Here is a 27,303-nt window from a genome sequence, read left to right as displayed (position 1 = left end):
AAAGTCTCATCTCATTAGAACTGAACTATGTTTTATTTCTATCTGCATGAGTTGTTTATTTGTAAAGGTAGAATACAGGTACTTTCAGTGCTCCAAATCATCATGCATTCTGAAGTGGGGTAAGTTCCAATTCTAGTTCCACCTGATCAATGTTTGGCAATACAGCTTTGCAGTTTTATGCCACAAGTTTAAAGACAACAAAACTTGTATGTGTGAATGACCTGTGTCTCTGCTTGTGGGCTGTGTAGGATGCTGTTTACCCACATGATGCATATCCAAAATGAGCACCACTTCTAGCTGGCATGAGTCTTTTTCTGAAAGTTTGCATATTTATATAGGCAGCCCAGGATGATGAGACTTTAAAGTGCTTTAGAAAAGGCATAAAATTATAGGACAAAGAAATTCTAACTGATTTGCCTACAGTAGGGACTTGAATTGAGATCTCCTGTGTAAGCTGCTGAAGCTTTCCATGCAGTGGAGTGAGGCTTCTTATGGAAGTTTGTTTATACCTTTGGGTTTAGTCCTTGAGTCAGCTCCCACTCAAAGGCAATACTACCCTAAATGTAGAAGTTAATCTTCAGGGAAATTAAGCTTTTGCTGAGGAATAACCTGAAAACACATGCATTTCTCTTCACCATGGATAAAATTTTTGTAACCAGGTATTTTCATTTAAAATTTTTGTAACCAGATAGTTTCATTTGAGTTTTTATTAGTGTTTGAAAATATGAAGACATATTTGCCATCAGCAGGTGTGAATCTAGACAATCCCATAGCTACAGAATATATGCATAGCTTGCCAGCTAAGGCAGTTGACTTCAGTGAAAACTGAAGTAATGTAACATTACAGTTGTGCTTGTAGATGTAAAGAGTAGCTATATATAGTCTTGTGTTACGTTCTTACCAGTTAATTTATTTTTTTCTTAACAAAGTTGGATGACAAGAAGGGCAATAAATCCTTTGTTTGGAATAAATATATTTAAAATAGGGGGGGGTCATTGTCTGTGACTGTATTGTGTTTGTTTTCTTCTTAGTGGTTAACCATTAAGTATTTCTGACACCAGAATAAGTGTGTCTCGTAGCTTGGTCTTAGAAACAGACAAGTCAGAGATTACTGGAGAACATGGCCTGGGCTTACTAAAAAAACAGCCTAGTCTGTACCTAATTTTTTTTTTTCTTCTTCCTAAATTACTTACAGGTGACCTACAGAGATGGAAGGAAAAAGTGCTTAGGGGCAGTTAACTTGTGAATAAAGAATTAGAGATAGGGAAATGGGAGGTATTTTTAGGCCATATTTGAAGGATTTAATTCTTTCCATCTGTTAAGTTTTTTAGTCAAACATGTGTCCAAACCACAAACAAATATCACCTGGGATAAGAAAAAATCAAACCTAGTGCATTTATTTCTAGAGATGACCTTTAGGGATAACTTTCACTGTATGTCATGACTAGCTCAAAGTGGTTGTCTATTTTGGATATCTGCATAATGCAATGGATGAAATTCCATTAACAGTCTTACGTTTTTTTCAGTAGAATGTAATTTACATTTTAATGAATTCTGCAGGGACAGAAATAAAACTGAAGATGTGATTGGGTAGGGGATACAGATCCTTAGAGGAAGCCTGCACAATGAACTCCAGCTTTGCTAGATGCCAGAGAATCCACTAATGAGCAAACTGTTCTACGTGCCCTCTAAGAGGGCAAGCCCTGATGGAGGTTAGTTCACAATGGATCAGAAAACTGATATTCCAATCATGAGTCACAAATCTGAGGGAATCCACATTTCATTACATCTTCTGTGGCCAAATCATTTGCTTTTTATAGGCCACAGTCAAGTGAGTATGAGTTGTTGAGGACCTATTTCCCTCCTGTAAACTAAAACGGATAAATCAGTCTGAGGAACTGCTGGAGTTTACTTCTGCACATGGAAAGAATCATACATAGAAAATGTTATATTGATTTGGTGTTGGTACTAAATACTTGAGCCCTTAAGAGTAAGCTCACTGCATCATACCCAGATGAAGCTTGTGGGCATGGATTTTTGTTCCTTACAGAATCTGAATACTGCTTTTCTCTTTCTGTGTGCATATGATGCAGTTAAAGATTTTCTCAGTGATGCTGCTGTTAGTATCTGTGTGTTGTTAGCAGTACTTGAGTAAAATGTGACCATGAAACTGGGATTTTAGCTTTTGTTTCTGCTGTTTGGTACATTTATTTTTGCTTTCTCACATTTGAAAGCAGCAGAGCAGAGATAAGAGCCTGAAGATGTTCTACATGGTGTTGTGGCTAAAGTTTTTTTAATCTTATCCTGAAACATTTTGTAATGAAGGATGCCTTTTGTTATCTTCATTGATTGTTGAAAGGGTATTTTAAACTGCAGTCAGCTATGATTCTAGGTAAAAGCACAAAGTAAAACAAAATAATTTTGAGTACAAAGCTGTAGTCAAGTGAGTATGAGTTATTGAGGATATATTTCCCTCAACATAGTTAACACATAATTAAATAATAGTTAATTTCCTTGCTGCTGTTTCTGGTAGCAAGAAAGAATTCAGTACACTTGGTAACTCTTGTCAACACAAAAGTTTGGGGAAATTGTTATATGCTACTGCCACTGATCTGGCAATCACCTGCTCTGTTAATTGCTGAATTTTATTTGACATGCAAAATAAAATGAATTTACTCCTCTCAGTTTGGTTGGTGTAAAAACTCTGTACCTGTTCTGATCTGTGGAAGTGGATACAAACAGATCTGTCGGATCTATCCATCCCATGAATAGTGGGATGGGACTGTCTTCTGTAGTTCCAGTTCCTCCCAGCTGTGGCCACCACAGTCTTGCCAGCATGTTCGCATTGAGTGCTGCCAGGAAATCAGTGTTGGCTCACTCTCGTTTAATCTTCCTTACTTCTGGTAGTATTTCTGTGAACCTTATCCAGCCCCAAAAATGAGAACATATGGTCTGTAGAGAACCTACAGAAGTAAAATGATTTTATGTGTTACAGTGGAAATCAAGATCTGTAACTTTACAGATTGTAAGGCAAGTTAATATTATTTAAGATACTTTTTAGATATTTTTGAAAATGTAAATTTCTGCTAGGATACAGCATTTTCCTGTACATTTATATTGATTGCTTTTGGTTTTGGGGAGACAAAAATGCAAAGTACAACTTCCAGTGAGAAGCCATTTTCTCTGCTTCACATCAGGTTCAGTTAGATTGTTAAAGGCACCAAAAATACAGAATGTCTGCCACCTGAAATATTACATCCACTGGTCATGTTAGCAGACTGAACATGTGGTAGGGAAAAGACAACATAAAGTACAGATAAGCTGCCACTCCTTGCACTCTTCCCTAGGCATCAGGGACATCAGGTGTCCTTGTCATACATACTGCTTGCAGAACCCCCTCTTGGTAGTGTATAAAGTTATTTTGCTAGTTGTGAATCCTTAGGGCCTTGGATTTTTCTTTGCTAACCCAATTCCTCCTCAGTCTGGCTTCTTCCTCAGTGGAAAAAAGAGATACAGCTTATCTTGCACTTCACATATGGCCTTGTTTGTCCTCCTTGTTTGTTCTAGTTGCTTTCACTCACTTTTTCTAGGATGTTTACGTTTACCTCCCTCTAATTCTTTTGAAATCACTACATCACAAACTGTGCTGTCTGTTTTATTAGCAGTGCCTGTCAGAAGACTAAATACATAAACATCATGAATACTCATTTGTTTGGTACAGTGATTGCCAGGACTGTTTACAGTGATATTTACAGATGGTTGCTAGACATAATTTTGTCCCAGCCTAATTTTCCAGCATTTCAGATACCAAGGTGACATCACAGTTCCTCTCTGACAACAGTGGCTTCTTTCCTAACTCTTCTGACACAAAGATTGTTTCATCCTGGTATATGAAAAAAAATAAAATAATAGTGATGAAACAGCTCCATGTCTTTCTCACCCTGATGGTAGCTGGACCATGGAGGTTAATCAACACAGAGCAGGATCAGACCTGACCTCAGTACTCCTTTTACTAAACCATTCTGGCATCTGTTTCTCTTCAGGTTCCTTCTTCTTGTAGTGAGTTTGGCATGAACATATTGTTAAAATATTCTACATATGAATTGGAACATTTCCCTTTTTTTCCTTGCTTCCACAATAAGTATTCCTTAGTCCTCTTTCAGACAAGTCAGTGAAAGCTTTTAAAATGTGTTTTCTTGGAAGTGATGCACGACTCAAAGATGGTTTGCAACATGCCACTGTATTTAAGTGGTCTAATGGCACTGTCCCTTGTTTGTTTTGGGATGGCAAAGGCATTTTAAATCTGTAGCTGGCTGAATTTTCTTACTGAATACTCATGTTTCTTCTTGAGCCAGTGTGATTGCCTGTTCTCCATTTCCCTAAGACAGCTCTCTGGATGGGAGGGAAAAGTGAGATTCAGTTAACTGACGAGTCATCTGCTTACTGTGATGCTTCTAACTCTTCTCACTGTAGCACATGGCTGCTCTCCTACCCCTTTTTATTTGTCTGATCTGGGCCCTTTATAATGTCAACCCTTGTTAGTTTCTCTGAAGAGAATTAGGCTCAGCCTTGTAGTATTTCCAGAAACTTGCAGGTGAAAAGTTTCACTTGCTTGAGGATCTTTACATCTTGGACAGTAATGAGAGAGATGATTCAGGCAATGGATGGATAACACATAAAGTATTTTTAATTGAAGACCTCTTGACAAAGTATTTAACAATAAGTAGATGTTCCCAGTCCACTGGGTTATTTTCCAGGTAGTAGCTTCAAAATTGAACCTATTAATAGAAAGAAATAGGATAACTTTAAGTATTACCAAAGAAATAGTAAATCTGCACTGAATTAGTTTGAATACAACTTTGCTCTGGTTGATCTAATAGACTTATTGATTTTGTTTTTCCTAATGAGTGCTGAGCAAAAACGTTCTTCCTTTATTATCATTGCTAGTTCCCTATTTATTTATTATTGCTATTTATTATCATTTCTATTACAAAATTGCACTGCACTTTCAGGAAGAGCAGCCAGCACAGAGGGCAAAGAACTTCTTTGCCTGCCTTCACTTCTGTTGTCTGTTTTATTTGAATACTGCAATGCTTTTTCTACTCAAGAAGGTTACCAAGGTTATTAGGAACTGGAAGCCATGCTACAATCTGATGTGAAATACGTAAAATTTGAAGTCAGTTTTACTCCTTAGTGAGTTGTCAGTGGTGCCACATGTTGTGAATTAAAAGAGGAGGTGAATCCCCCAGAGTTTTGTGCTGTTTTAACATGCAAATTGACCAAGAGTAAAATGCTTATAGTCCAACAAGTATCAGGCTTACTTCACACATACAGTGAACTGGTTTACAAATAATTTCTGAAGATAGTTTCTTCACACTGATTCCTTGCATCTTTTCTCAGAAGTGCCTCCAACAGCTGAAAGAGAAGGATACAAGTGCAACTGCAGAATATAGTGTAAGCCCTTTTTGAGCAGATGGAGAACAAAGTGTTTGAGATGCACAGTGTTCTTGGTTGTGGCCTGTAGTACATCTTCAAGAGAGTATCTTAAGTCACGGTAACTTCTTTGGGGCTGGGGAAGTTCTCAGTTCTTTTACACAAATTTGGATGAGGATTGCTGACTGTTGCCTCACCCCAAGTCCTTCAAACATCTGATTTCTTTTTTTGTGTGTGTTTTTTTTTTTTCCTGCTGCTTTTATTTGGTATTAAGAGATATAGTAGAATTAAGCAGCTGTGGTTAAAATAAACAAAGCGGATAAAGCTGCTTCAGGAGAATTGGCTCAGGAAAAAGAAGGCAGATTAACAACATGTGACCAGCAGAGGTGCCTAGATTCCATAGAGTTATGCCAGTGGGTGCTAAGCATTGCACATGTATATTTGATGGATGGACCAGAATCTGACTGTGCTCCTTGCTGGCCAGAAAGTGTCCATGAATAAGTAGTAGGGGCTTCCATCTCAGAAGAAAGTACTGCAGGTGCATGCTTCTGCATTTGTGCAAATATAGAACAAATGAGTTTAGTATATAGTTTTAAACAGCCACACAGTTCTGTTTTAAGAAGGCTTTAATGTCATTGCTCAAAAACTAGAGCATTGAGGGAACTCAACTGATCATGATTACATTTGTTTTCCTCTCTACTCTCAACGGAATAAAATATGATTTCCTGTCTTCTCTGATACATTTCCCTTTGTGGGCTGGAATTTGGACTGTTTGTTACTCTGAAAACTATTGGTGAAACTGTCTCTTCCTGTTGACACCTATGAAAGTTGTTGAAAAGTTTCCTTCTAGCTTTCAAAACCTTGAGTGCTGGTGAATCAAGCGGTTTTGGAAGGAGGTTTTAATAACGAGGCAAACCAAATTTATTAGCCAAATCATGGTTGCTAACATGTAGAAGTCTTGTACTTTGTTATGCTTATTGAGGGATTAGTCATTGCAGTTAAATATTCTTCAAATTTTTCTATGAACTGGGAGAGCAAAATTCAGCTCTCTTTCTGTTCTGCAGGTCTAATGGGATGAAATAGCAGCACACACAACCTCAGATCTGAAAGTTTCTGTGGAGCAATGAATTCAGGAGATCTCTCTTTCCAGCTTGTTTTCAGATTGGATTTTAATTTCAAGTGAAATTAACTGTATGGAAATGAACAGGAAAATAAAATAAAATAAAATAAAATAAAATAAAATAAAATAAAATAAAATAAAATAAAATAAAATAAAATAAAATAAAATAAAATAAAATAAAATAAAATAAAATAAAATAAATAAAATAAAATTTTTAAATCATTGCAAATTTCCATTTTGTAATTAATTCCATTACATAGGGAAAAGCCCTAAACTTACATGTCCTGACAAGCTGCTTCAAAAAGTGGTGCATTAAGAGACAGCATTGTAATTTGCTGTCTGTTTTAAGTTTGAAGTCTATAGATAGGGTCATTTGCAGGAATTAAAGAGAGACTGTGTTTCATCCCCAAACTTTGCATTTCAGAAAGATATCTTTTCAGTTATATGTGTTTAGGAAATAGGGCTTAATGCTCAGAAGTGCTTTGTTAGGCTGATGGATTCTCATTCATTATGATGAATTGCTTAGAGAATTTTTCAGCTCTTATCCCCATGCTTACTAATGAGAAAATGGTTTAATGTGAAGCTTATGTATAATGCTTTGTTACTATATTTTAAATGAACTATTATTGTCAGTCTGTTATTAAGGACAGCATAACTGTGCATTCTAATATATGCATAAGGTTAGTGTTTCTGTAGGAACCACAAGTCCTTTATGGGCTTTATGAATTATTTATTTAGCCTTTAAAAATTATACAGCCTTTATGAACCTTATGTTAAATATCCTTCCAATCAGGTCTCCTCTGTGGAGTGACCACACAATTCCTTCTTCTATATTAATTATTCTTTGAGTTTTATATATTTTGTCTTCAACTTTTTGAACTCTCTTTTGTCTTTGATGTTTTCCCATCCAGCAAATGAGTGGTTAGGGCCCTGCCAGTCCTCCTGATTTCAGGAGTTTTGGTATTTGATGTATAATCTTTAGTTTTTTTCTCTAATTCTAGTTTTGAAGTTCAGCCTCCATTCTCCTTGCTGCCCTCTGAATTTAACTATCACTTAACTGTGTTGTACACATTTTAATCCTTCTTCACACATCACCTCTGAATCATCTTCAAATGTTCAGTCTTTTTTGCCTACTGCACATTGGATGTTGAGACATATACAAAAAGATGATAATACTGACATTGGCACAACTAAATCTGACCTTTCACAGCTGCAGGCAGAGACAATTTTGTTATTTTTTGCTTTGTTGCCTTTGTGCATGCCACTCAAAGTAGCTGTGAAGTTTTGGGAGAAGAACTACTGCAGTCCAAAGTAATGTCTCATTTGTTTTGACAAAAACAAAAATTTGTTTTGCTTTTTTTGCATCAGCTTTTCCCAAATAATTTTGCAGGAATTCTGTGTTTGGGAATATCATTCTACAGGTTATGTTCCTTTAAATTAATCCTTTATTTCCTTTCTAATGCTAGATTTCTCCAAACTTAGTTTTAAATACTGGCGATTTATCACCTAGAAATTTCATGAATGAGGTGTTTATCCCCAAATTATTAATGACAATCATTAGAAAACCAGGACTGTGCTTGTCTTGGACACAAGCTGTGAATAATTGAGCGGGTTTATTCTTTACCTGTTCAGGCAGACACTGGGTACTGGAGGGGGAAAAAAAGGGTGGGTATGTGTGCATGGTGGAGAATGCACCTGGAATATGGCTATTAATTGATATCTGAGAGCTTATCTCCTAACAGAATAAAGTACATGTTGAGATTGTAGCATCTGCTGTCCCTTACTTGGGCAGAGTCAGCTGAAACAGAGAGACTGTAGAGTAGAGACTGTACAGAGAGACAGTCAGGTTTGGAATATCTCCACTGAGGAAGCTCCTCAGCCTCTCTGGAAACATTACTTCAGTGTTTGGTCCTCCTCACAGGTCTTGCATCGAATTTTGTATCATAATTTGTGGTCATCTTGTCCTGCCACTGGGCACTCCTAAGAGGAGAGCAGCTCCCTGTTCTTCAGTGCCTTTTATCAGGTGTTTATATAGATCAGTAAGAACTCCCTGAGCCTCCTCTTCTTGAGGACAGTCACAGCCCTCTCAGCCTTTTAAGAGGCTCTTTTCCCTTACTGCTACTCACCAATGTCTGTCTTGTATTGCAGAGCCCAGAACTGGATGCAGCATTCCAGTTGTGCTGGATTCACTGGTGTTGAGTAGGGAGAAAGGACAGCATTCAAAACTGCCAGACACATTCTTCCTAGTGCAGCCCTGGGTGCTGTAGGGCTTCTTTGCTTTGAGGTTGCATTGCTGGCTTCTGATCAGCTTGTTGTCCACCAGGACTCCAGGCCCTCTGCTGGAGAGCTGCTTCCCAGCCCTTCAGCCCAGGGTGTGTCCTGGTGTACAAGGTCATTCCTCCCTAGGTGCAGTACTCTGCATTCCACTTTGTTGAATTACCTATGATGTCCTCTCTGCCTGATTCTTCATCCAGTGAGGTGTGACAAACTGGGGACAACAAAACAGCCTTTTAATGTTGTTTATGTTTACACTTGAATTATTTATTCCATTAGCTCTTACTATGGAATGTTTTGTCCATTTTATAACTGTTTTCAGCCAATCACAGAGCAGTGGCACTTGTTAAATGTAAATAAAATGGCAACTTCCTGCCATAAAATGTACAGGCATTGGAGACACACACAAGTGTGCTGATTTCCCAGCATGACAAGAGAGCTCTCCCCTAGGGCTTCCACAGGAAAGAGATTTCATGTGTTCATTTGAAATGACATGGTTTTGTATTTTTCACAAATTAGGAAGAACATGGTAGCTGAGGAAATTATAAAATCATAGAAATGTTGCTTGACAGGAATCTCTACAAGTCCTACCAAGTGGTGCTGCTGCTAGTGCTATCTCAGGTCAACCATGACTGGCTGTAGCAAAGCATTGAAAACCTCTGTGACTGGAGATTTTGACACTTTCTTGATAACTTCTTCCAGTGCTGTACTGATTTCTCAGTGAAAGTTTCTCCTAAATTGCAACCTGGAGTACCTGAGCTGCCCTTCAACTAAATAAAGAGAAGTTTAAGCTGTCCTTGACAAAGCAAGCAAACCTAGATCTTGTAACTTCCTTTTACAGAACATGTCCTTTATTTAAGACTCCAGAGTGACCACAGAAGAGCATCCAAGCCAGAACTTAAGGTTCCTGGCTGCATATTTGCACATTTCAAAAACACACACTGATTAAAGTGTCAGAATTTAATACTCCTCAGGATAGCTCTCCCTCTGCTTGCCCCACAGAAGATCACAGTCTCTGATGACTCACTTGAGTTTGTCAGGACCATCCCAGAAGTACTTTTTGGGGAAATGACACTAGGAAGATGATAAATACTTTCTCTGGCTGATGGATTAAGGAAACTCAGCATTTACACAAGTTCCAGTTCTGTACCTTCTGTTACACACAGGCTGTCAGTAGAGCTGTTACAGAATTAGACTCAAAGAAGACATCAAAATTATTCCCTTGTCTTCCATCAGTGCCCAGTTCATAGGAATGTTGTAGAGGAGTTTAAATTTTACCACATTGTTATGGCAATAGCACTAAGTAGGTTTTATTTGAGCATGCTCACCTACTTCCATACTCTATTCTCATTTTATAGTCTATGGCTGAAGAACTTGTCAGGTTTTGGTGTCCTTGCTGTATTTTAGATCATGTTTAGAAGATGATCTTGCTTTGCAAGAGACCTCTGAGATTGTCAGCTGTTAAGTCCCAGTTTTGATTAATCCTGTGGATTATCTAAGACAGTGAAGGAAAATTTATCTAATCTTACCTGAAAATCTCCTTTAAGCACCAGCCCTTTCCAGAGACGGATTAACCACCCAAATCCAGAGTTGGCAATTGGCATCCAAAAACTTAATTTGCAGAAAGCCTATTTCTGTTCTGGAATGTGTTTTGAAGAGGTGGAAACCATGTAGTTATCATCCCTGCCTCCTTCCAGAACAGTTATTCTGATCTGTAATACATTAAGATGCCATAAATTAAGAAGAGGGGAAAATACTCAACCCCCTCCTCCCCCCCCCCCCCCCCCCCACCAAACCATATAAAAACCCCCAAACCCCAGGATCAGAGTGAGAAGACTTTGCTGCTTCATAAGGGCCATTGCCTTCCTTATCTCACCTGCAGACTGACTGGTCTGAGAGTCAGTTAGAGAAATGGTGGAAAATTTCTCTGTCTTGAAAAGCAGACCTGAGATAGGTCTCCTTTATCTTGTGGAACTTACTAAACCGAAGGATAATATTACTGGCAGCTTTTCCAAAGTGTTGTGGACTCTAAGAAAGGGGAGGGTTTAAGAGCCCCCTGGCCACTGAAAAACCTTTCTGTGCTAGACTTTGGTGGTGTATTCTCCTTGTCTTCGTGGCTTCTTCATGCTTTTGGTATAGGTCATTCTGTTGACTTCCTATTTCAACAGAAGTCTGTCAAAACCTAATTCAGAGTGTCTTTTTGTCACTGCAGTTGTCCTGAAATCAGTTCCCAGCGCTGACACTTTTTTTTTGCAGTCATGCTGTCAAGTATTTTCTTGTAACAAAACTCCTGTGTTTTTTGCCATTTTGTGGGGCCATATTTAAGTTGTACTGTGTATTTTTCATTGTATCATTTTTGCTTCAGGCAACATCTCCCATTTTAACACAGCACAGAGGAAGGTGGGGAGCTTTCTGTTTTCTGTAAGTGGGCCACAGATGGCTCAGGGCATGTTATTCGAGGTGGAGTACAAACTGAGACACTTCTTTTTGTCCCTCGTGGTTGTCTCTCATTATTTGGTTCTATTCCAAGTGTGCTAAAAGCTCTCCTGGTGTTTGAACAGCACTAGAAAGTCTGATGTCAAGAACAAACTCTTTCTCTCACACACACCTCTTTGTGCAGCTTTTCCATCACGCATTCTTTGCATGGGATGGAATAACTGCAAAAGTCAACAAGAATATGGCCTCATCCCTTTTTCTCTTGGTACTGCCTTCCTTATCAGATTCCTTTTTCTGATGCTATTCAATGACTTCAAGGGCAAGTCTATCAATATTTTTCAATTAATAAACGTTACCAGATGGAATTTCCTACCCTTTCTTTACCGAGGTTGTTGCCGCTTGGTAGTTTTGCTGGATTCTGCACACATTATCTTACTCTGAGAAGCATGAAATGTCATTATTTGTGTAAATGCTAAGAAACCACAAATGCTGTTCCCAATATCAAAAATTATCTAGCCCTTACTGACAATTGTGGGCACAATGCTTGATTCTTGTAATCACCTTTGGCATAATTCACCCATTTACTTCTCAGTTGTGTGAAGCAAAAGGTACTACAAATGCTTGCTAATATTCCCTTTGTTCCTATTATTGGAAAGGAGTGAAACACAGGCTATTGGGTTTTCTGACTGACCTCTAAAGTTGTGAACATTTCATTCACATCCTGTCTAATAATTCCTCCCAGGCTAGATAATCCTGTGCAGAATCTCCTTCTGTACAGTATGTCAGTCTTGGCATACCTCTGACCATCTGTGTTGTCCTTTCCTGGGTCTTGTAAACTCTTCCTGTATCTTTTTATGATTAAGGTAGCTAAACCTGGGTATGGCGCTCTGTTGTGAAAGTTTGTATTGTTGTATTAGTTCACATAATGCTCAAAAACGCAGAATAAAATAAATTAGCTCCTTTCCTATTCTGGTGATAGCACTTGTCAGGGAAAGGCTTGTTTTGTGGATTCGTTCTCTCTAAGTTTATCTGGAGTTCTAATTTCCCTTGAAGCATTTGAGAGTTAATATTTCCTAGAATGCTTTATGCTTTCTGGACACAGTGATGAAGACAAATAGATGTTGATGTGGTGAAGAGAATTCAAAGTGTGGGAGAACCTGAGAGGAACATTGGTATTCCTTTTGCTTTTAAGCTCAAAATATGTGTACCATAGCTTGGATAAATTGCCCTATAAGTAAAAGTGACTGACTTTATGATAGTGTTCTGCAGTGACATAAACACCAGGGGAAGGAGCGATTTGATGGTTGCCTAGAGGATGATGATTTCTAATCATGAGAGGGAAACGAGCCAACATTTTTTGAGAAGAAAAATCCAGTGAAATTTATTACTCTGTTGAACCATTTCTCTGGGGAAGGAATGTCAGTGCCATCACTCTCACACAATTAAATACCAAGCAGCATATATTATTTAATTATATGGTGAAAAAGGAATTAATAAGATGACTTGATATATTCTTGCTGCTTTCACACTCCAGGATTCAGTTGTTCCTAAAAGAAAGAGGTGGATCCTGTGAGAATAAGTAGTTGTCAGAGCATTTTTGTAGTGTTAATGTTGTATAAAAAATGAGACTAGTATAGAATAAAATGTCAGTGAAAGGTATTTTATTGCTAGAATCCTAGCCAGCTTTGATTGGTATGGTTGTATGCAATTAAGTCCCATGTCAGTGGAATTATTTGGGACTTTTTAAAGAAGCACGAGTGAAAAAAGCATTTGTCATGGGACAATATGTTTAAAGCATAAATATTAGCATCAGCAGTACTGCTATGCAGTAGAATGGAAGAGAGAAAAACAGAAGAAAGCACAAAAATCCAACTGTGGAGAAAAGAAATATGAAATTTGTCTTAAACTTTTAGTGCTATTTGGTATGGGATGCCACCTTGTGGAAGTTTTTAGGTTGTCATGTCTTCTGTCAAATCTCTGACTTCTTACTCTCTTCAGGTACTAAAGAATCCCAATTGCATGGATCAGCCTTTAACAGCCACTCCATCACCTGATGTTTTATATAATCTGAACTTTCAGTGTAATTTAGGGGTGAAGAAATCTTACTTTGGGAGATAGAAAGTACGTGAAAAGAAGTTTCCTTATCTTTGGAGTGAGCTGTTTGGAGAGTGTGACCGGTGCAGATGCTGTGGTATGATTGTGGTACTGCTCTTGCATGTTGTCAGAAAGCTCTGAATGGAGCTGTAATCACACTGTGCACTTTTGGTGTATTAGTTCCATCACTACTACAGCTGGAAAGAAGTCACTCCATTACTGTCTTCAGCAAGACTTTAGAATTGCAGGAAGAAATACCAAATGTGGGTACGCCTGTAGCCTCAGTCAGCTGACATTCCACTTCCTTTTGCATTGTAAAGGACTCTTCTCCTGTTGTGCTTCTATGTCTGGCACTCTTCTCCATAGTGGTCTGCCTTGGGACAGCACAGGTGTGTTGCAAATCCACCAGACTTTTTTTGCAAACATTTCACATCAAGTGTCAATACTTCTTCCCTGCTCAAGGCATTGTGGAAAGGGGAAGGTGCAGGTGAATGGACTTCTGCCAAAAAGCAAAGTGTTCTGCTCCTGAGTTTACCAAAATACTAATGTGGCTACCACAAGTAAGTTAAGAAATTATATGTATGGAAGTGTATGTAAAGGGTCTCCTGAACTGAGACCCTGCTAAACGGACAGAAGTCATCTGTCTTTTCCTGCTTTCCAGCTTTGATTCTCCTTCTGCTCTTGGTTGCTCTTGGTATTTTTTTTTTGTTTGTTTGTTTTTGGGTTTTTTTTGGTTTTTTGTTTTGTTTTGTTTTGTTTATTTTTTGTTTTCATGTCCATCCAGGGAGCAGGTGGCCATTTCCTGATTTCCGATAACTTGAAGGTGACTCTACCTTCCCTCATTTAAGCAATTAGGCACTTCTGACTTTTTCTAAGTAAACATAAACATGAACCTACTGGAGTAGTTTCCTAGCCACCTTTCACTTCTAGATAAAATTTCTTTCAAGGATTGTGCTGCAAGATTTATTCAAATGGTAAAGAGATGCTGGTTAGGGCTTCTTTCTTCTATCTCTTTTGCTGTGATCTCATAATTGGTATTGGATTCTGAGGTGTGATTCTTTATGGACTGAGCTTTGTATTAATGATATGTACTGCTTTTGTCCTTTACTTGTCCTTCCTCTGTAAGCCTTTTTCCCTGATCCACCATCTTGATTATATGCAATGATCTATTGCTTTTGGCCTAATGATTCCAGAATTCATTGCACACTTTCAAAACACTTGAGCTAGGGCTGTGATTTCTGAACTTAATAGAGCATGAAAGTGCAAAGAACACATTTGTGAGTGACCTTTAAAGTGTGAATTCAGGATCTGATGGAAAAGTTACACTGAACAATTTTGGTCTTTGGTAGAAACTTTAGGAAACATTTACAGTCTCATCCATGGAGTGTCATGAAGTCATTGATTTAAGTGCCATCAGCTAATGGCAATGGCAGCCCTGGCAGCTTAGAAATGCCATTTAATACCTTAAATGAATGTTGTGTGGTGAGAGCTGTTCCTGACCTCCTGAACCATTAAGCTCTCAGCCCCAGCAACTGCCTGCAGTTCTCATCTAACGGTGGAAACAGCTGAACAACAGGGTGGATTCCCAAGTGAGCTTGAGGCACCAAAACTGCAGCAATTCAAGGACAGAGTAGATGAAATTTAAAGCAGGAGCCATAGGATGGCTGATTCCATGAGCTGCAGACAGTTTAAACCTGTGGCCATGGGTCCTACAGCAGAATATGATCAGGAGGCTTCTGTTTTGCTTCCCCCCACAGCTCTTTACTACTCCAGGTTTACGCTGACCTTGCTGACATACCATGAAAGACAATGAGAAATCAATTCAAGATTATTAAGTGGAGAGGACAAATTTAAGGGCAGAGATGAAAGTCCTCTCCTGCCACATCCATGTGTGTTTTGTACCAGTCTTTTCATAGGGATAGCAGGTTTGACTTTGTTCTGCTACACACACTCCTGTTGCAGCTGTATGCAGCTCTGTTATAGGACACAGATGTTGTGACATTTATCCATACCTGGTGATGCAAAGCTCCCCAGCCCACTCTGTGGAGTTACTGTGTGTTGAGTTTTGGAAGCAGAGGTGCATCCCAGTCTCCTTACAAGAATCCTGAATGTTTCCTCTGAGTTACCCAATGCATGTGTTACTCTGCTTCCCTTGGGAATTCCTGTGAGCATCTTGCATAAGGCTTGACCTTTCTGAGGATAATGTACCTAGAAATCTAATTTTGGCAACATTTTGTAAACACCAGCTATCAACAGTAATGCTATGAGAACTCATACTAAAACCCAACCTGGCTGCTGTGACTGGGAATTTTATGACAAATATTTACTGAAATGATGCTTTTGATTCTAAATGTCTTCAGGACTTCCTTGTCTCCCCTAGGATGAGGCAATATAGGGCGGAATACTCTGAGACATTGCAGATGACTGCACAAATAAGTGCAATGGAGCATTCTTTCAAATAATTTTTTTTTTCATAGAGAAAACTTGCATTGGATTGCTGTTGGGAGATCCGTGGGTAGCCCTGGTTTCATGTGCTGTCTCTCAGAAGAGAATTCTGCCATCCAGTGGCTTTTAAATAGAATTATAAGTACACGTGACATGACCAAGTCTAAGTAAGAACATTTAATTTCACTTTGTTTCAGCATCAAGCCAGTGAGAGCATTACTGCAGAACACTTACCTGAGAACTTGCCTTCAAAATTCTTTCTTTTCAGAGTGTCAGAGGAAGGAGATAGTGACATTTATGTTAACAGTTAAACCTTTCTTTTGTTTGTCTCTTTGCAGTTATGTGGCTGTGGTCTGCTGGGCGTGGGCATCTGGCTGTCAGTGTCCCAAGGGAACTTTGCCACATTTTCTCCCAGCTTTCCATCGCTTTCAGCTGCCAACCTAGTCATTACCATTGGCACAGTGATCATGGTGACTGGCTTCCTGGGCTGCCTAGGTGCTATCAAGGAAAACAAGTGCCTCCTGTTGAGCGTAAGACATTAATACTCCTTTTCACTAAGAACAGTGGCTGTTGCCTTATTATTATTGTATTTGAATGACCAGTGTAAAATAGTCTTGTGGTTCACTGTGACATTGCCCTTGGCTTTCAGTCTTCTGTAAGCTTGCAGTATGACATCCCACAGTTTTGGTCACAGTGATATCACACTAATAATGGTGTGCTAATACACTAATAATGTATTAGTAATGTAATAATGTGCTAATACACACTAATAATGCTAATGGTGTATTAACAAATGTGTCCTTGTTACTATGTGTCCTAATGTATTAGGTAGCAAAGTAAATTGCTGTCAGTTACCTCTGCATGGTTAAGCATGAGCTGGAAAGCCCTTCTGGAAATGTCTGTTGGAAGGGTCGGCTGAAAAAAATCTTAGGCTGCTCAAAGCCTCTCATGGCTATTTTCTATATTGCCCTTAGCTAAGGCCTTTGTTAGAGGATGGTGGAAACCACCTCAGCCAAAGTTAAGAAGGCAAGGTCTCTGCCAGGCCTTATCAATAAAAAATAAATAGTAAATAGTCTGACCCTTGAAATTCTCTGACCAGCACTGAAGCACAGAGTTTGGGAACCCCTCTCAGAAAACGTGGTGTGGATCTTCTTGCATTGACCCAGGAGGCTTATCATTAGCTTCCCTGACTAATGATGGGAGGTTATATGGGGGAATATATAATACCCCCCCCTATAAATATCTTGCTCCAAAGAAAAAAAAAAAATGCTGGGGAGAGGAGAACCCCCTGCAAGGAGAGAGGTATTTTGGCAGAAGGTGGTAGGAGGGTTTTCAGGACAGACAGGTTCCAATTCAGTCACAGCTTACAAATCCAGATGCTGTGACATTAAGGAGCATATTTTACTTGTGCAAAACTCTCTTATATGGCATTGGGAAACAGCTGGGCAGAATTCCTTAAACCACCTCAGAGAATTAAACTGGAGGAAAAATGTGCACCTAGTTTTTTGCTATCTGATTGCTTGGTTTTGTGTGTTGTACAGCTAGCAAAGCAGAGATTAGTATTGCAGTCCATGATCATGATTCATCCACACTAACTGCAATACCAGCTTAATTTTTTAGATAAGATTTTATATTCTTATGAGGTTCTGTAAAAGTCATTTTATACTATCATGACTGTCATGAGTTTCCAATTGAAGAGCTAGCTGTGCTTCATACTCCTTCTTCCCCAGTGTCTGGGGGTCAAGTGCCATGCCTGTCTGGAGTCCACTAGGGCATAAAGGCATGAAAAAAACACCTACTGGGCATGAAAAGAGAAACTACTAGAACTCACACTTGGGATGCCTCTGCAGAGAGAGAGAGATTTCAGATACAGAGCTGGGAATAGAAGTGCTGAGTAATATGATGACTATTCCACAGTCACATGTGGTTCAAGCCCATCTGCTGGGGAATCATTTCTGAGGCACGTCACATTGATCTTTGTGCTAAGGGATTTAGCATCTGTCCTGTAGTCTGTGTGAAGGAAAGAGACTCCCAGAACTGTGTGCTGTGACAGCAGTCAAAAGGAGCACGACAAAAGCATGGCTGAAACCTGCAAACTGGTAGTAAGCCTATTGTCTCCATAGTTGCTAGCAGCTCCAGGTTTACTCTCTAGTTGGCAAGTGTGTATACACCGTCTCTTTTTTCTTTATTCTAGTTTTTCATCGTTTTGCTGATAATTCTCCTGGCAGAGCTGATATTAGTCATTTTATTCTTTGTTTATATGGACAAGGTAAGCAAATATGCCGTATAGATCAATTATGTCTACTAGAATGTAAACCAGATTTAGTTTTTTGTTTGATGAAGGTATGTGGGTTCTCCTGGATCTTCACTTTGGTGAAGGTTTAACCCTGAGATTTTGGTTTTCTCTTATAAGCTGCTTCTGAAGGGGGAGGAGGAAGTGATGAGGAGAACAAGCAGGAGACAAGTCCCTGAAATGAAACCATGGTCCAGAACCTCCCTTTTCATCTTGTCCTGAAATCTTAGATAGCCTTCAACATGTTTGATGTCTGCAAGAAGATGATCATCTTGTAGTCCTGAGTTGTGGAAGGTCCTGCTTAAAACCTTATAGCTTCTTAAAGCCAGCCCTTTGAACAGGGCTAGAGGAGAGAGGCATGAAATACTCCCAGGTTATTCCAAGTGCCACCAGTTGCCTCACTTGACTAGGCAGTCCCAGAGAGTTTGGCATGAGTGCAGAATGGATCCGAGGCAGTTTCTCATAAAGCCCATCTGTAGGAATTTGCTATCTCATGGCAACTAAGTGAAGTAGGCACAACTGCTGGCCCATCAGATATTTAACACTGGAAAAATGACTGTGGAACTGGAGACCTCTGCAAAACACAGGGCAGAACCTTTCAGTATGAGTATGTCCAGACTTATTTTCAAACAGCTCCTCCCAGACCTTTATCTCTTCTCAGGTTGTCATTATGATGCCTGCTACTTTCAGGGAGCTGAGGTGAACTGCTGATTTTGACTGGGCTGTAAAAGAGGGATGAAATAGATCTTATATCACTGACCTTTATGCCAGGACCATAATCCTTTCTCTTCTACCAGCTCACTACTGTCAGAGGCAAGGTACATTCCTACCTGCATCCAGGAGTCTGGGCTCAGACTGAAATGAATACAAGAAATGGGACATCTCAGATCTCTTGTTAAGCATTCCAACTTTGTCTTCTAAACAAAGAAGAGCACATTGGAAAGTCATAAATCCTACAAGCTTGCTCCCACAAAGAGAAAAATAATAATGTCTTTTTTCAGCTGATTTTGTACTGGCTACTATAGCCTGCCTGAACCCATGCAATGATAACGCTGCTAAGGTTGGGAAGCAGGACTCTGTTTTTGGGATGTCAGCAAATAAAAACAGGCCACAGGTTACAGGCAGGAGAGGCTGCTGAGGGGTATTGCCAACAGCTGTCTCTGGCAAGGTTACAGCAAGCTCAGCAGATTTATGCTGTTCATGTTCTGTTTGAATCAGATGATGACTGTATGATGGACTTTTAGCAGAGGTCTCCTATCTCAAGAGAATTAATCTACTATTTTGCAATCTGAGGGAGAGACTAGGCCTTGGCAGCTGCTTAAAGGTCCCAATGATTTGAGGGAGTCCTGAAGCTTTTTACCCATGTTAAGTTTGTGGTGAGAGAAGGTAAAAGATGGACATTCTGTATGTGTATCTGTACCATTTTGTCCTTTCCTCTAAACAGCAGTTCATTGACTTCCTCTGTCTTCTGCATGGTGCAGGTCAGTGAGAGTGCAAAGAAGGATTTGAAGGAAGGTATGAAGCTATACAATTCAGAAAATAATATTGGACTGAAAAATGCATGGAATATCATTCAAGCAGAGGTAACATCTTTTTATCAATAGTAAAAAAGTAACAATTTGGTCATCAAGGCTGTTGCAGTCTGTGACATCTGTGCCTAGTCTAAACGTTGGCTAATGCAGGTTCTGATTTCTGATTTTGCACTCTTGAACATCCAGGGAATACTGTGAAACCCAGGAGTACTGTGAAACCCAGGACCAAAGTGTACTATGTAAGGTGAAAGATGCTCACCTGTCTGGCATTCTCTGTGGCTATCACAGGCATAGAGATGATCTGTAAGAGCAGAGAGGCAGTAAAACCTGCATAGGTGGCACTGCAGCTTTGGCAGAATTTTGCTTTTAGCAGTTGTGGGCTTATTACCTTATGTTTTGGTGTTTGGGCTCATGTCTCTGTGTCAAGAAGATTTGGGTGTGGAGCCATTTATTTTCTTTGGTTTTGTTTTTTCTTTGTGTTTTTAAGTATTTGCTTTAAGTGATCAGCAACCACAGAACACCTTAAAAGTACAAAAGTGTTGTGGTGGCCTTTTTTAAATACAGAGTGGTTTACTGGAAGGAAAAGTTTGTGGTTATGCATGATTTACAAATTGTGCTAGTTAATGTATTAATCCTTTACTTCTGCACAGATGAAATGCTGTGGTGTGAATGATTATACGGATTGGTACCCAGTGCTGGGAGAAAACATTGTTCCAGACCGATGTTGTAAGGAAAACTCCCAAGACTGTGGACGGAACTCTACTGAATCACTGTGGAAAAGGGTAAGGCTCACTTTGCCCAGGTTAGGTCTTAGGCAGGGGTGGGAAGGAACAAAATAGAGGGAATGCACTTAGAAAGAAAATGTAATTTTTCATCTTTACCATTTCAGGGATGTTATGAGGAAGTTATGAGGTGGTTTGATGACAATAAGCATGTCCTTGGTTCGATTGGGATGTGCATCCTCATAATGCAGGTAATACTGGTCTGATGTTCTTCAACATGGCTTTGATTTGCTGTCAGCATTCTTGACTCTGCTGTGTGAAAAGTGATGCTCAACTGCTTTGAGTAGGAATATTATTTCCAAAATGTCAGATTTGTTTAATGAGTTCATTTCAGGCTGTGCACTCAGAAAGGAAGCAGGCCAGTTGTCAGTCCTGCAAAGAAGACATGCTATGCTGAGACTTTGCTTGCCCGTGTTTTGACATCAGGGTGCCTCTCTGGAGTGCCCATATTAAGCCATCTGTTACACTGGAACTGCTTGATTTTTAATTTTGGAAGCAATTTCTAGAAATTACCAAAATTAGTCAAATCATGGCCATTGAACTGAGGAGGTCGATGTTTTTTAAAAAACAAGTGCAGAAGTATCATAATAATCTGTTAAGGTTTTGAGGTTCTTGTTCCAGGGAAGTGATGATAACACCAAGCTTGCCAGAGTTCAAGCATTTGGACAATGTTCTCAGGCACATGGTGTGATTTTTGTTATTGTGTGCAAGGCCAGGAGTTGGAATCAGTGATCCTTGTGGGTCCCTTCCAACTCAGGATATTCTATGATTCTATCACTCCCATACTTTTGGCGGAGAATATCTGCATCTGGTCTTTTCAGTCACAGTTACCTCTTGTTTAGTTACCTGACTAAACAAGACAGTTACCTGACTAAATAAGCACAAGTTGTTGGGTCAAAGGGAAGAGTGACTCATATGTATTGATTCTGAAAAATTGTTGCATGTATGACAAAGAACCCTGAGAGCTTTTTGGCCTCCATCTGTGCTCTGACAGATACGACCCTGGACATCACTATGTGCCTGAAAACATACATTCAGGTTTACTGCTCAGTGTAGAAGCTTGAGAAATGTGGTTAGTGTAGAATGACTGTTCAAACTACGGCTGGCCATGAACACAGGTCAGCACTGCAGTTTTCGCAACCTTCATGTACTAAATCCCTTATTGTTTGTTTTCCTTCAGATTCTTGGCATGGCCTTTTCCATGACACTATTCCAGCAGATTCACAGGACTGGCAAAAAATATGATGCCTAAAAGCCTCTGAAACATTATCACATCAACCTTTCTGTCTCATCATAAAGCGAACACGAAGAATGACTGCAAGGAGCATCACGCCTAGCCCTGCTGAGGAAATCCGTCCCATTGACAGATCCACTTCCTTGTTAGTTGTCCAGTTATTATCACAACTTATTTGACTCTTTTCTTTTTTCTGTTTCACATTTGCCATTTATTTGCCAAAGAGGGGGGAAACTCCCCAAACAAATGGATTTTCTACACGAAATCATAGATCTGCTCTAAGAATGTTTCTTAACTTAAGAAAATGTTTTGCTCTACTAATCCATGCTATACGTGCAAAAATTATGTGTGTTTGACTTCAAGGGAGAATTCTTCAAAGTCTTCCATTAGGTTTTCAACCCTTATGTCCAATTTACTGGAAGACTCAGAAAGGCCACTCTAACTGAGAGTCCTAGAAATTGGAGCTGCTTTGCTTTGCAGCTTCTTGTACCTTACGGTGTATACTTTTTTATTATGATGATGATTATTATTATGATGAATATAGCTTAGAATTTAGTTGCCTGACTTATAACTTCTTACTGTTTTTGATTTTACACATTTATTGTACATTAATTTGGGAACTGCTGTGCGATCTCCAGAGGACATGTTCTGCAACGTTGACAGTAGGTGCAGGCAAAGACATAACTTTTCTCAAGTCTGTGGGGAGGCAGCACCTACCTTTATCAGGGCCTTGATGCCCTTACTGTAACAAAGGTATTTCCTTTAAAATCAGAGACTCTTTCCTCAGATGGAATGCAAAGCCTTCCCATCAGACCAGATGATGAGCTTCCTACTTCTGCGAGGCAAAGTTCCAATGCCTTTACTCACCCAAAGCGGTGCCTGGCTGCTTCATGTTATGCTACTTTGAAAGCTAAAAGTGCTGGCTAAGCAAGTTACTGCTGGCACAAAGGAGAGAGATTGCAGTCTGACCTACTGGCAGCAGACTTCACTGACTGTGTTGTCTGCTTCAAAAAGTTTGCCCAAGGCATGGCAAGCTGCTGGATGTGAAGGAAGGGAATGGCAATTTGATGGCACCATTATCATGCCATGGCCTTTGTTGTAGGGATTTCCTCAGGCAAAAGACAGCTGTCTCCCTGAGATAGAAAAGACAGTTTGATTATGAGTTGACCAGATGATGCAGAAAAGGGGCAATTTCCAGAACAGCACTTAAGAGATGGTCTGTATTGGCACACCTTCAGTACGGAATTGTTTTTCATTGACAGATCACCAAGTTCATCCACTGGGGTAGTTTACTCAATGCATATTTTTACCAACATTCCTATTAGAAAACTTGAATGTGTATTTCTCCACTTTGAATGCTTCTTCATTGCACGGGGCCCCCACTTACCCATTGTTAAAAGTTTTTGCTGTTTTGGAAGGAAGAAGGAAAGACTCAGACAATGGAGGATGCTCTGATTATTACTATTACATTATTGGGCTGAGTTTCAGAAACTGAAGAGGACGGAGATTTTGTGCCTTTCAGAGCCATGCCATCTCAAACTACTCCTCCAGTAAACAAGATTCTATTATGTCCAGTCTGAACATGCATACCTCAAGCTCTAAAAAGATGTAATTTTCATTGTATCACTCAGCCTATCTTTTCCTTGTGGGCTGAAATAGCTGTTGAACCACTTTATATCTGGGAGGTCTTAGTCCCCTATTTATCTTCCTAATAAGCCCTGCATGCATCTGTACATCTGGCAGCAATAGTGTTTTGTGTGACCTACGTGTCACTTTTTTGAGTTCCTATGAAATCAGTGTGACAGGAAGGAGTGTGAATGTGTGGGAGATAGAGATGAATTTGGGTGTTGCAGTGAAGAAGAAGATTACTATTCTTAGAGCACAGCCCTTGCCCATATGAGCACAATGCCCAAGTTTACAGGGCTCTGGTTTCACACTAAAGTAGACAAGGCCATATGGGTTCAGCTATTTCACTTGGATAACCTTTGAAGGAGTCAGGGAAGAAGCAGAGGGAAAGCACAGAAACTGAATCCAGTTTTACTTCAATTTCTAACAAAAATTGGGACCAGGAGCATCTGAGCCTCGCTGGAGATGGCTGTTCCCTGTTGAAGAAGGGGCTCTGGTGCCCAGTGTATCTGCTGCTACATGTAAGACTGTATCCAAAGTTGCTAAGATGTGTTCCCATTTTTGCAAGAAAAGACAGGATGGTTTTCGTCTGATGGCTCCACTGCATTCTCCCTTTGGGCAGAGGTGCTTAGCTTTCTCTAGATTTTCTGGTGCTCAAAAAGAGCCAGGTGCAGGGCTGAGTAGGAGAATCATCTCTGTCCTTTTGGGTCGCACAGTGGTACCTGCCGCATCTTAAATTTTAATCTGCAGTCAGTTTTTGTACAAAAATGGTAAAATATATTAGTGAAAGTAATAAGGAAATAAAAGATGTTTATGAGTAACTCAGAGATGAAATGTGTAGTTGCAAACTCAGCTACTTTGCCTTCCATCCAAACTTATTTTTCTAGAATGCTTCATTCCATTTCATGATCTAGAAGCACAGATCCTGAAATCTTTTTTTAATGACTACTTTAGGCATTTTAAGCACAGTATTAAGTGAGATAGTTACATGAGCTTCATGTATTCATCTCTATGAAGCCACCTACAGGAGAGGAGTCAAAAGCAGGACTGATTTGTGTCTCTAGCTGACTCTCTGATGTGGGAGGTGATGACAGACATCCTCAAAGAAGGAGAAAGGTAATACCACTTTCCAGGCAGCAAAAAACAGCTCTGGAAAGTGTGAGGTTGCAGCAGTCAGTTTGTCAGAGAAGACACTAATTGTCCTGTAATCTGGTCAAAGGGAGCTTTGGCTCATGTATGTATGCACTTTTTTCGCTTATGCTGGTGGGTGGCTGCCTGTGTGTTTTCCCCAAATGTCACTGATTATTTAACTATAAGTTTTTAGCATGTTTTTAAATAAAAACTGATACTGAGTAAATGTATCTTTAATATACACAAATATTGATTTGTATAAATGCATACATTCTGTATCTCTAATTCATGAAAGCACAGTTCAGGTCTGTGAAAGTGCTGTTTCTCTGAGTGTTCCTGCAGACTGTAGCACACCTGCTGTCTTACTTCCTTCATGCTCGGGAGCTGCCATAGAATTCATGCAGAGACAAAACAGGAGAACTGCCTGAAGAAGTTCTGTTTGAAAGCTGATGAAGTATGAATTAGCAGTGAATTCCGCTCACTCCTGGTCATACCAAGTCCGTTGGTTACAGGAGGCCCAGGTGGAAGGTGCTCAAAAATAGTGCCCGCAGCTAAGTAGCAGCATGTGAAATGCTAAAAGACAATGACATAAATTTCTCCAAGATGACAGAAGATGCCTTGGATATGTCATGCTTTGAGTTCCTGGACTATGGCTACGTTAGGCCAACTCTCCTATCCTGTGTCCACCTGCTCCATTTCTATGCATGAAATATAAATTCACACACAGGGAGGGTGCAAGCACAGAAGGCCGCCAGATTTATCCTCGTGGTCCTTCCTGGGTGGCATATCGGTCAGGCATAGAAAAGGCAAGGAGGAAAATGATGTTTTCCCAGCAGATGGGGTTTGGGAGCAGCATGGAATAGGCCACACATAATTCTGATGTAACTTCTTTCCATAAGATGAGCAGCTTCATCCTGTAGCTGGCATGGGGAAACCTGGAGATGTTTGCCTCTGGGCTAGCCATCTGTTGTGCAGTAGAGAGTAGACACTAAGAAACAACATGCCATTCCCACCGGGTGATGTTTGCACCAGTGTTTCTTCTATGCAATACTTTCGCCTTTATATAAAAGATTTTTACTAGGATGATATAAAAATAAAGGATTTTTAAAAAGGTGTCTCTTTCAGCTCATTTATCTCCTAACTCCACCACCAGAACTAGAAAGGGCCAAAAAATACTTCCAAAAGGTAAGACATTTATTCCAGCTCCACTGCAGTTGAAATCGAAAGCTCTTGAAGTTGTTTCATTTGTGAAAAGATTCCCCACCTTCCCCAGTCCTCTCTCAGCCTTCAAAACAATATTAAACCAGAAAAAGTTGTGATAAATCCCCAAATAATGGAAAAATGGCTTTGAGAGCCTAATACAGGAAAGAGATTGCAAGGGTCCCAGAGAACACAGAATAGCTGAAGTGAGGACAAAATAGTGGAGAGCTTGAAAGACATCCAGAGGAGACTGAGAAGTCTCAGACAAAATGTGAACATTGATTAACACTCAGCTAGAGAATGATTACACAACAGCTCTCCAAATGCTAGGGAAGTAGAAGATAGGCTGAAAGATTACTAGATGAAACAGGAGCCAAGCAGAAGTGAACAAAGCAATGAAAGTACGAAAGAGATTCTGAGTGCATAAACTAGCCTCAGGGAAGGGAAGAAAGTCTGTAAGTGCTCAAGAAAACAAAATGCAGCCATGTCAGAGGCTAAGAAAGAAAGAGATAAGGCAAAGGACCCCACAGAGAATACAGAAGAGGATCAGTGATAACAAGAAAGTGTCAGAGCTATTAAAGGAGCTCCAGACTACTCAGTAGTACCAAGGGTGGCCTCAAAAGAAGATTAAAAAAAAAGGGAGGGGGATGGAAAGATTGAAGTGCCCCAAAGAGTAGCATCAAAGAAGGGAAAATGAACCAAAAATCTGTAAAAGACTCAGAGAACAAAAAGTAGCCTCAAACAGGTAAAGGAACTAGTAGAAAGCCTGAAAGTACCATGATGAACACACAAGAGACTTTGACAATAACAAGAAAGTGTCAGATTCTGAAAGTTCTCTAGGAGTGTATGCCTGCAGCTGCTAAGAGGAAAGAGGCTAAAAGAGCAACAGAAAATAGACTTGGACAAGGGAAGAAACAAGCATGAAGGCTGAAAAAGTCCCAGGAGAAAGAAGAGAAGCCGCTGAAATGCCATGAGTCTTGAAAGAAGATGAAAACAGCCCCAGAAAATCCAGTCAAACTTCAGAAAAAGAGGCTGAGGGGTGAGTGGGATATGAAACAAGCAAGACTGAAAGTGCTCCAAAGTCTTCTCAGTGATAGGAAGAAACTGAAAGACAGCCAAAGCAGCTTTGGAGAGGCTAGGGAAGAAGTGGAGAGGTTGGGAGAGTCCCAGAGAACAGAGTAGCCTTGCAGATACTGAGAGATTAGAAGAAAGCCTTAAAGAACCTCAGAGAAGAAAGTAGCATAAAGTCTACAAATGCAAAGGATAACAAAGATTAGACTCAGAAAGATGAAAAAGGTAGGCAAGAAAGAGACCCAGAGATCAAACAGTAGCCTTGGAGAGGTGAAAAAATATAGCAGAAAGACTGAAAGAACCTTGAGAGAGCAGAGAGTAGCTTCACAGAGACCAAGAAAGGAACAGATGTTAAGAGTCCAAGAAGGGCCCACAGTACCACTGGAGGGCCACAAAAGGAGGAGAACCCCACAGCATGCAGAATATCCTTAGGGCAACCTAACCCAGTTAGGCTGGAAAGCCCATTGGAAAACATGCCCTTGTCCTTGTTCCTCAAAGCAGGGGTCCATTGCCATGAAAGCCAAAGCTCTGTCTGCAACACTGGCTGTGCAGTCTGGTCTTAGCCCACAGGCTGGGGGCTCTCCTGCCCGAGCCTTGCATTTCCACTGGCAGGACAAGGAGAGCAGCACCTG

The 27,303-nt window shown here is 40.0% G+C and overlaps 1 protein-coding gene across 6 annotated transcripts in view; it reads left to right on the top strand.

Moving 5' to 3' along the window:
• TSPAN9 (tetraspanin 9) overlaps positions 1 to 25,513 on the top strand; it is a 168,187-nt gene extending 142,674 nt beyond the window's left edge. For all 6 annotated transcript variants that reach the window (XM_056487212.1, XM_056487260.1, XM_056487250.1 and 3 more), the window contains 6 exons: positions 16,141 to 16,332; positions 17,997 to 18,071; positions 19,577 to 19,678; positions 20,278 to 20,409; positions 20,517 to 20,600; positions 21,590 to 25,513. In XM_056487212.1, coding sequence (XP_056343187.1) covers positions 16,141 to 16,332; positions 17,997 to 18,071; positions 19,577 to 19,678; positions 20,278 to 20,409; positions 20,517 to 20,600; positions 21,590 to 21,661 — 657 coding nt within the window. In that variant the 3' untranslated portion in view covers positions 21,662 to 25,513. The remainder of the gene's footprint in view (positions 1 to 16,140; positions 16,333 to 17,996; positions 18,072 to 19,576; positions 19,679 to 20,277; positions 20,410 to 20,516; positions 20,601 to 21,589) is intronic.
• The last annotated feature ends 1,790 nt before the right edge of the window (positions 25,514 to 27,303 follow it).

The sequence above is a fragment of the Oenanthe melanoleuca genome, chromosome 1 (assembly GCF_029582105.1).
Source record: "Oenanthe melanoleuca isolate GR-GAL-2019-014 chromosome 1, OMel1.0, whole genome shotgun sequence".
Classification (NCBI taxonomy): Eukaryota; Metazoa; Chordata; class Aves; order Passeriformes; family Muscicapidae; genus Oenanthe; species Oenanthe melanoleuca.
Note: the sequence above shows the minus strand (reverse complement) of the source record. Positions and strands in the feature narration are given on the sequence as shown.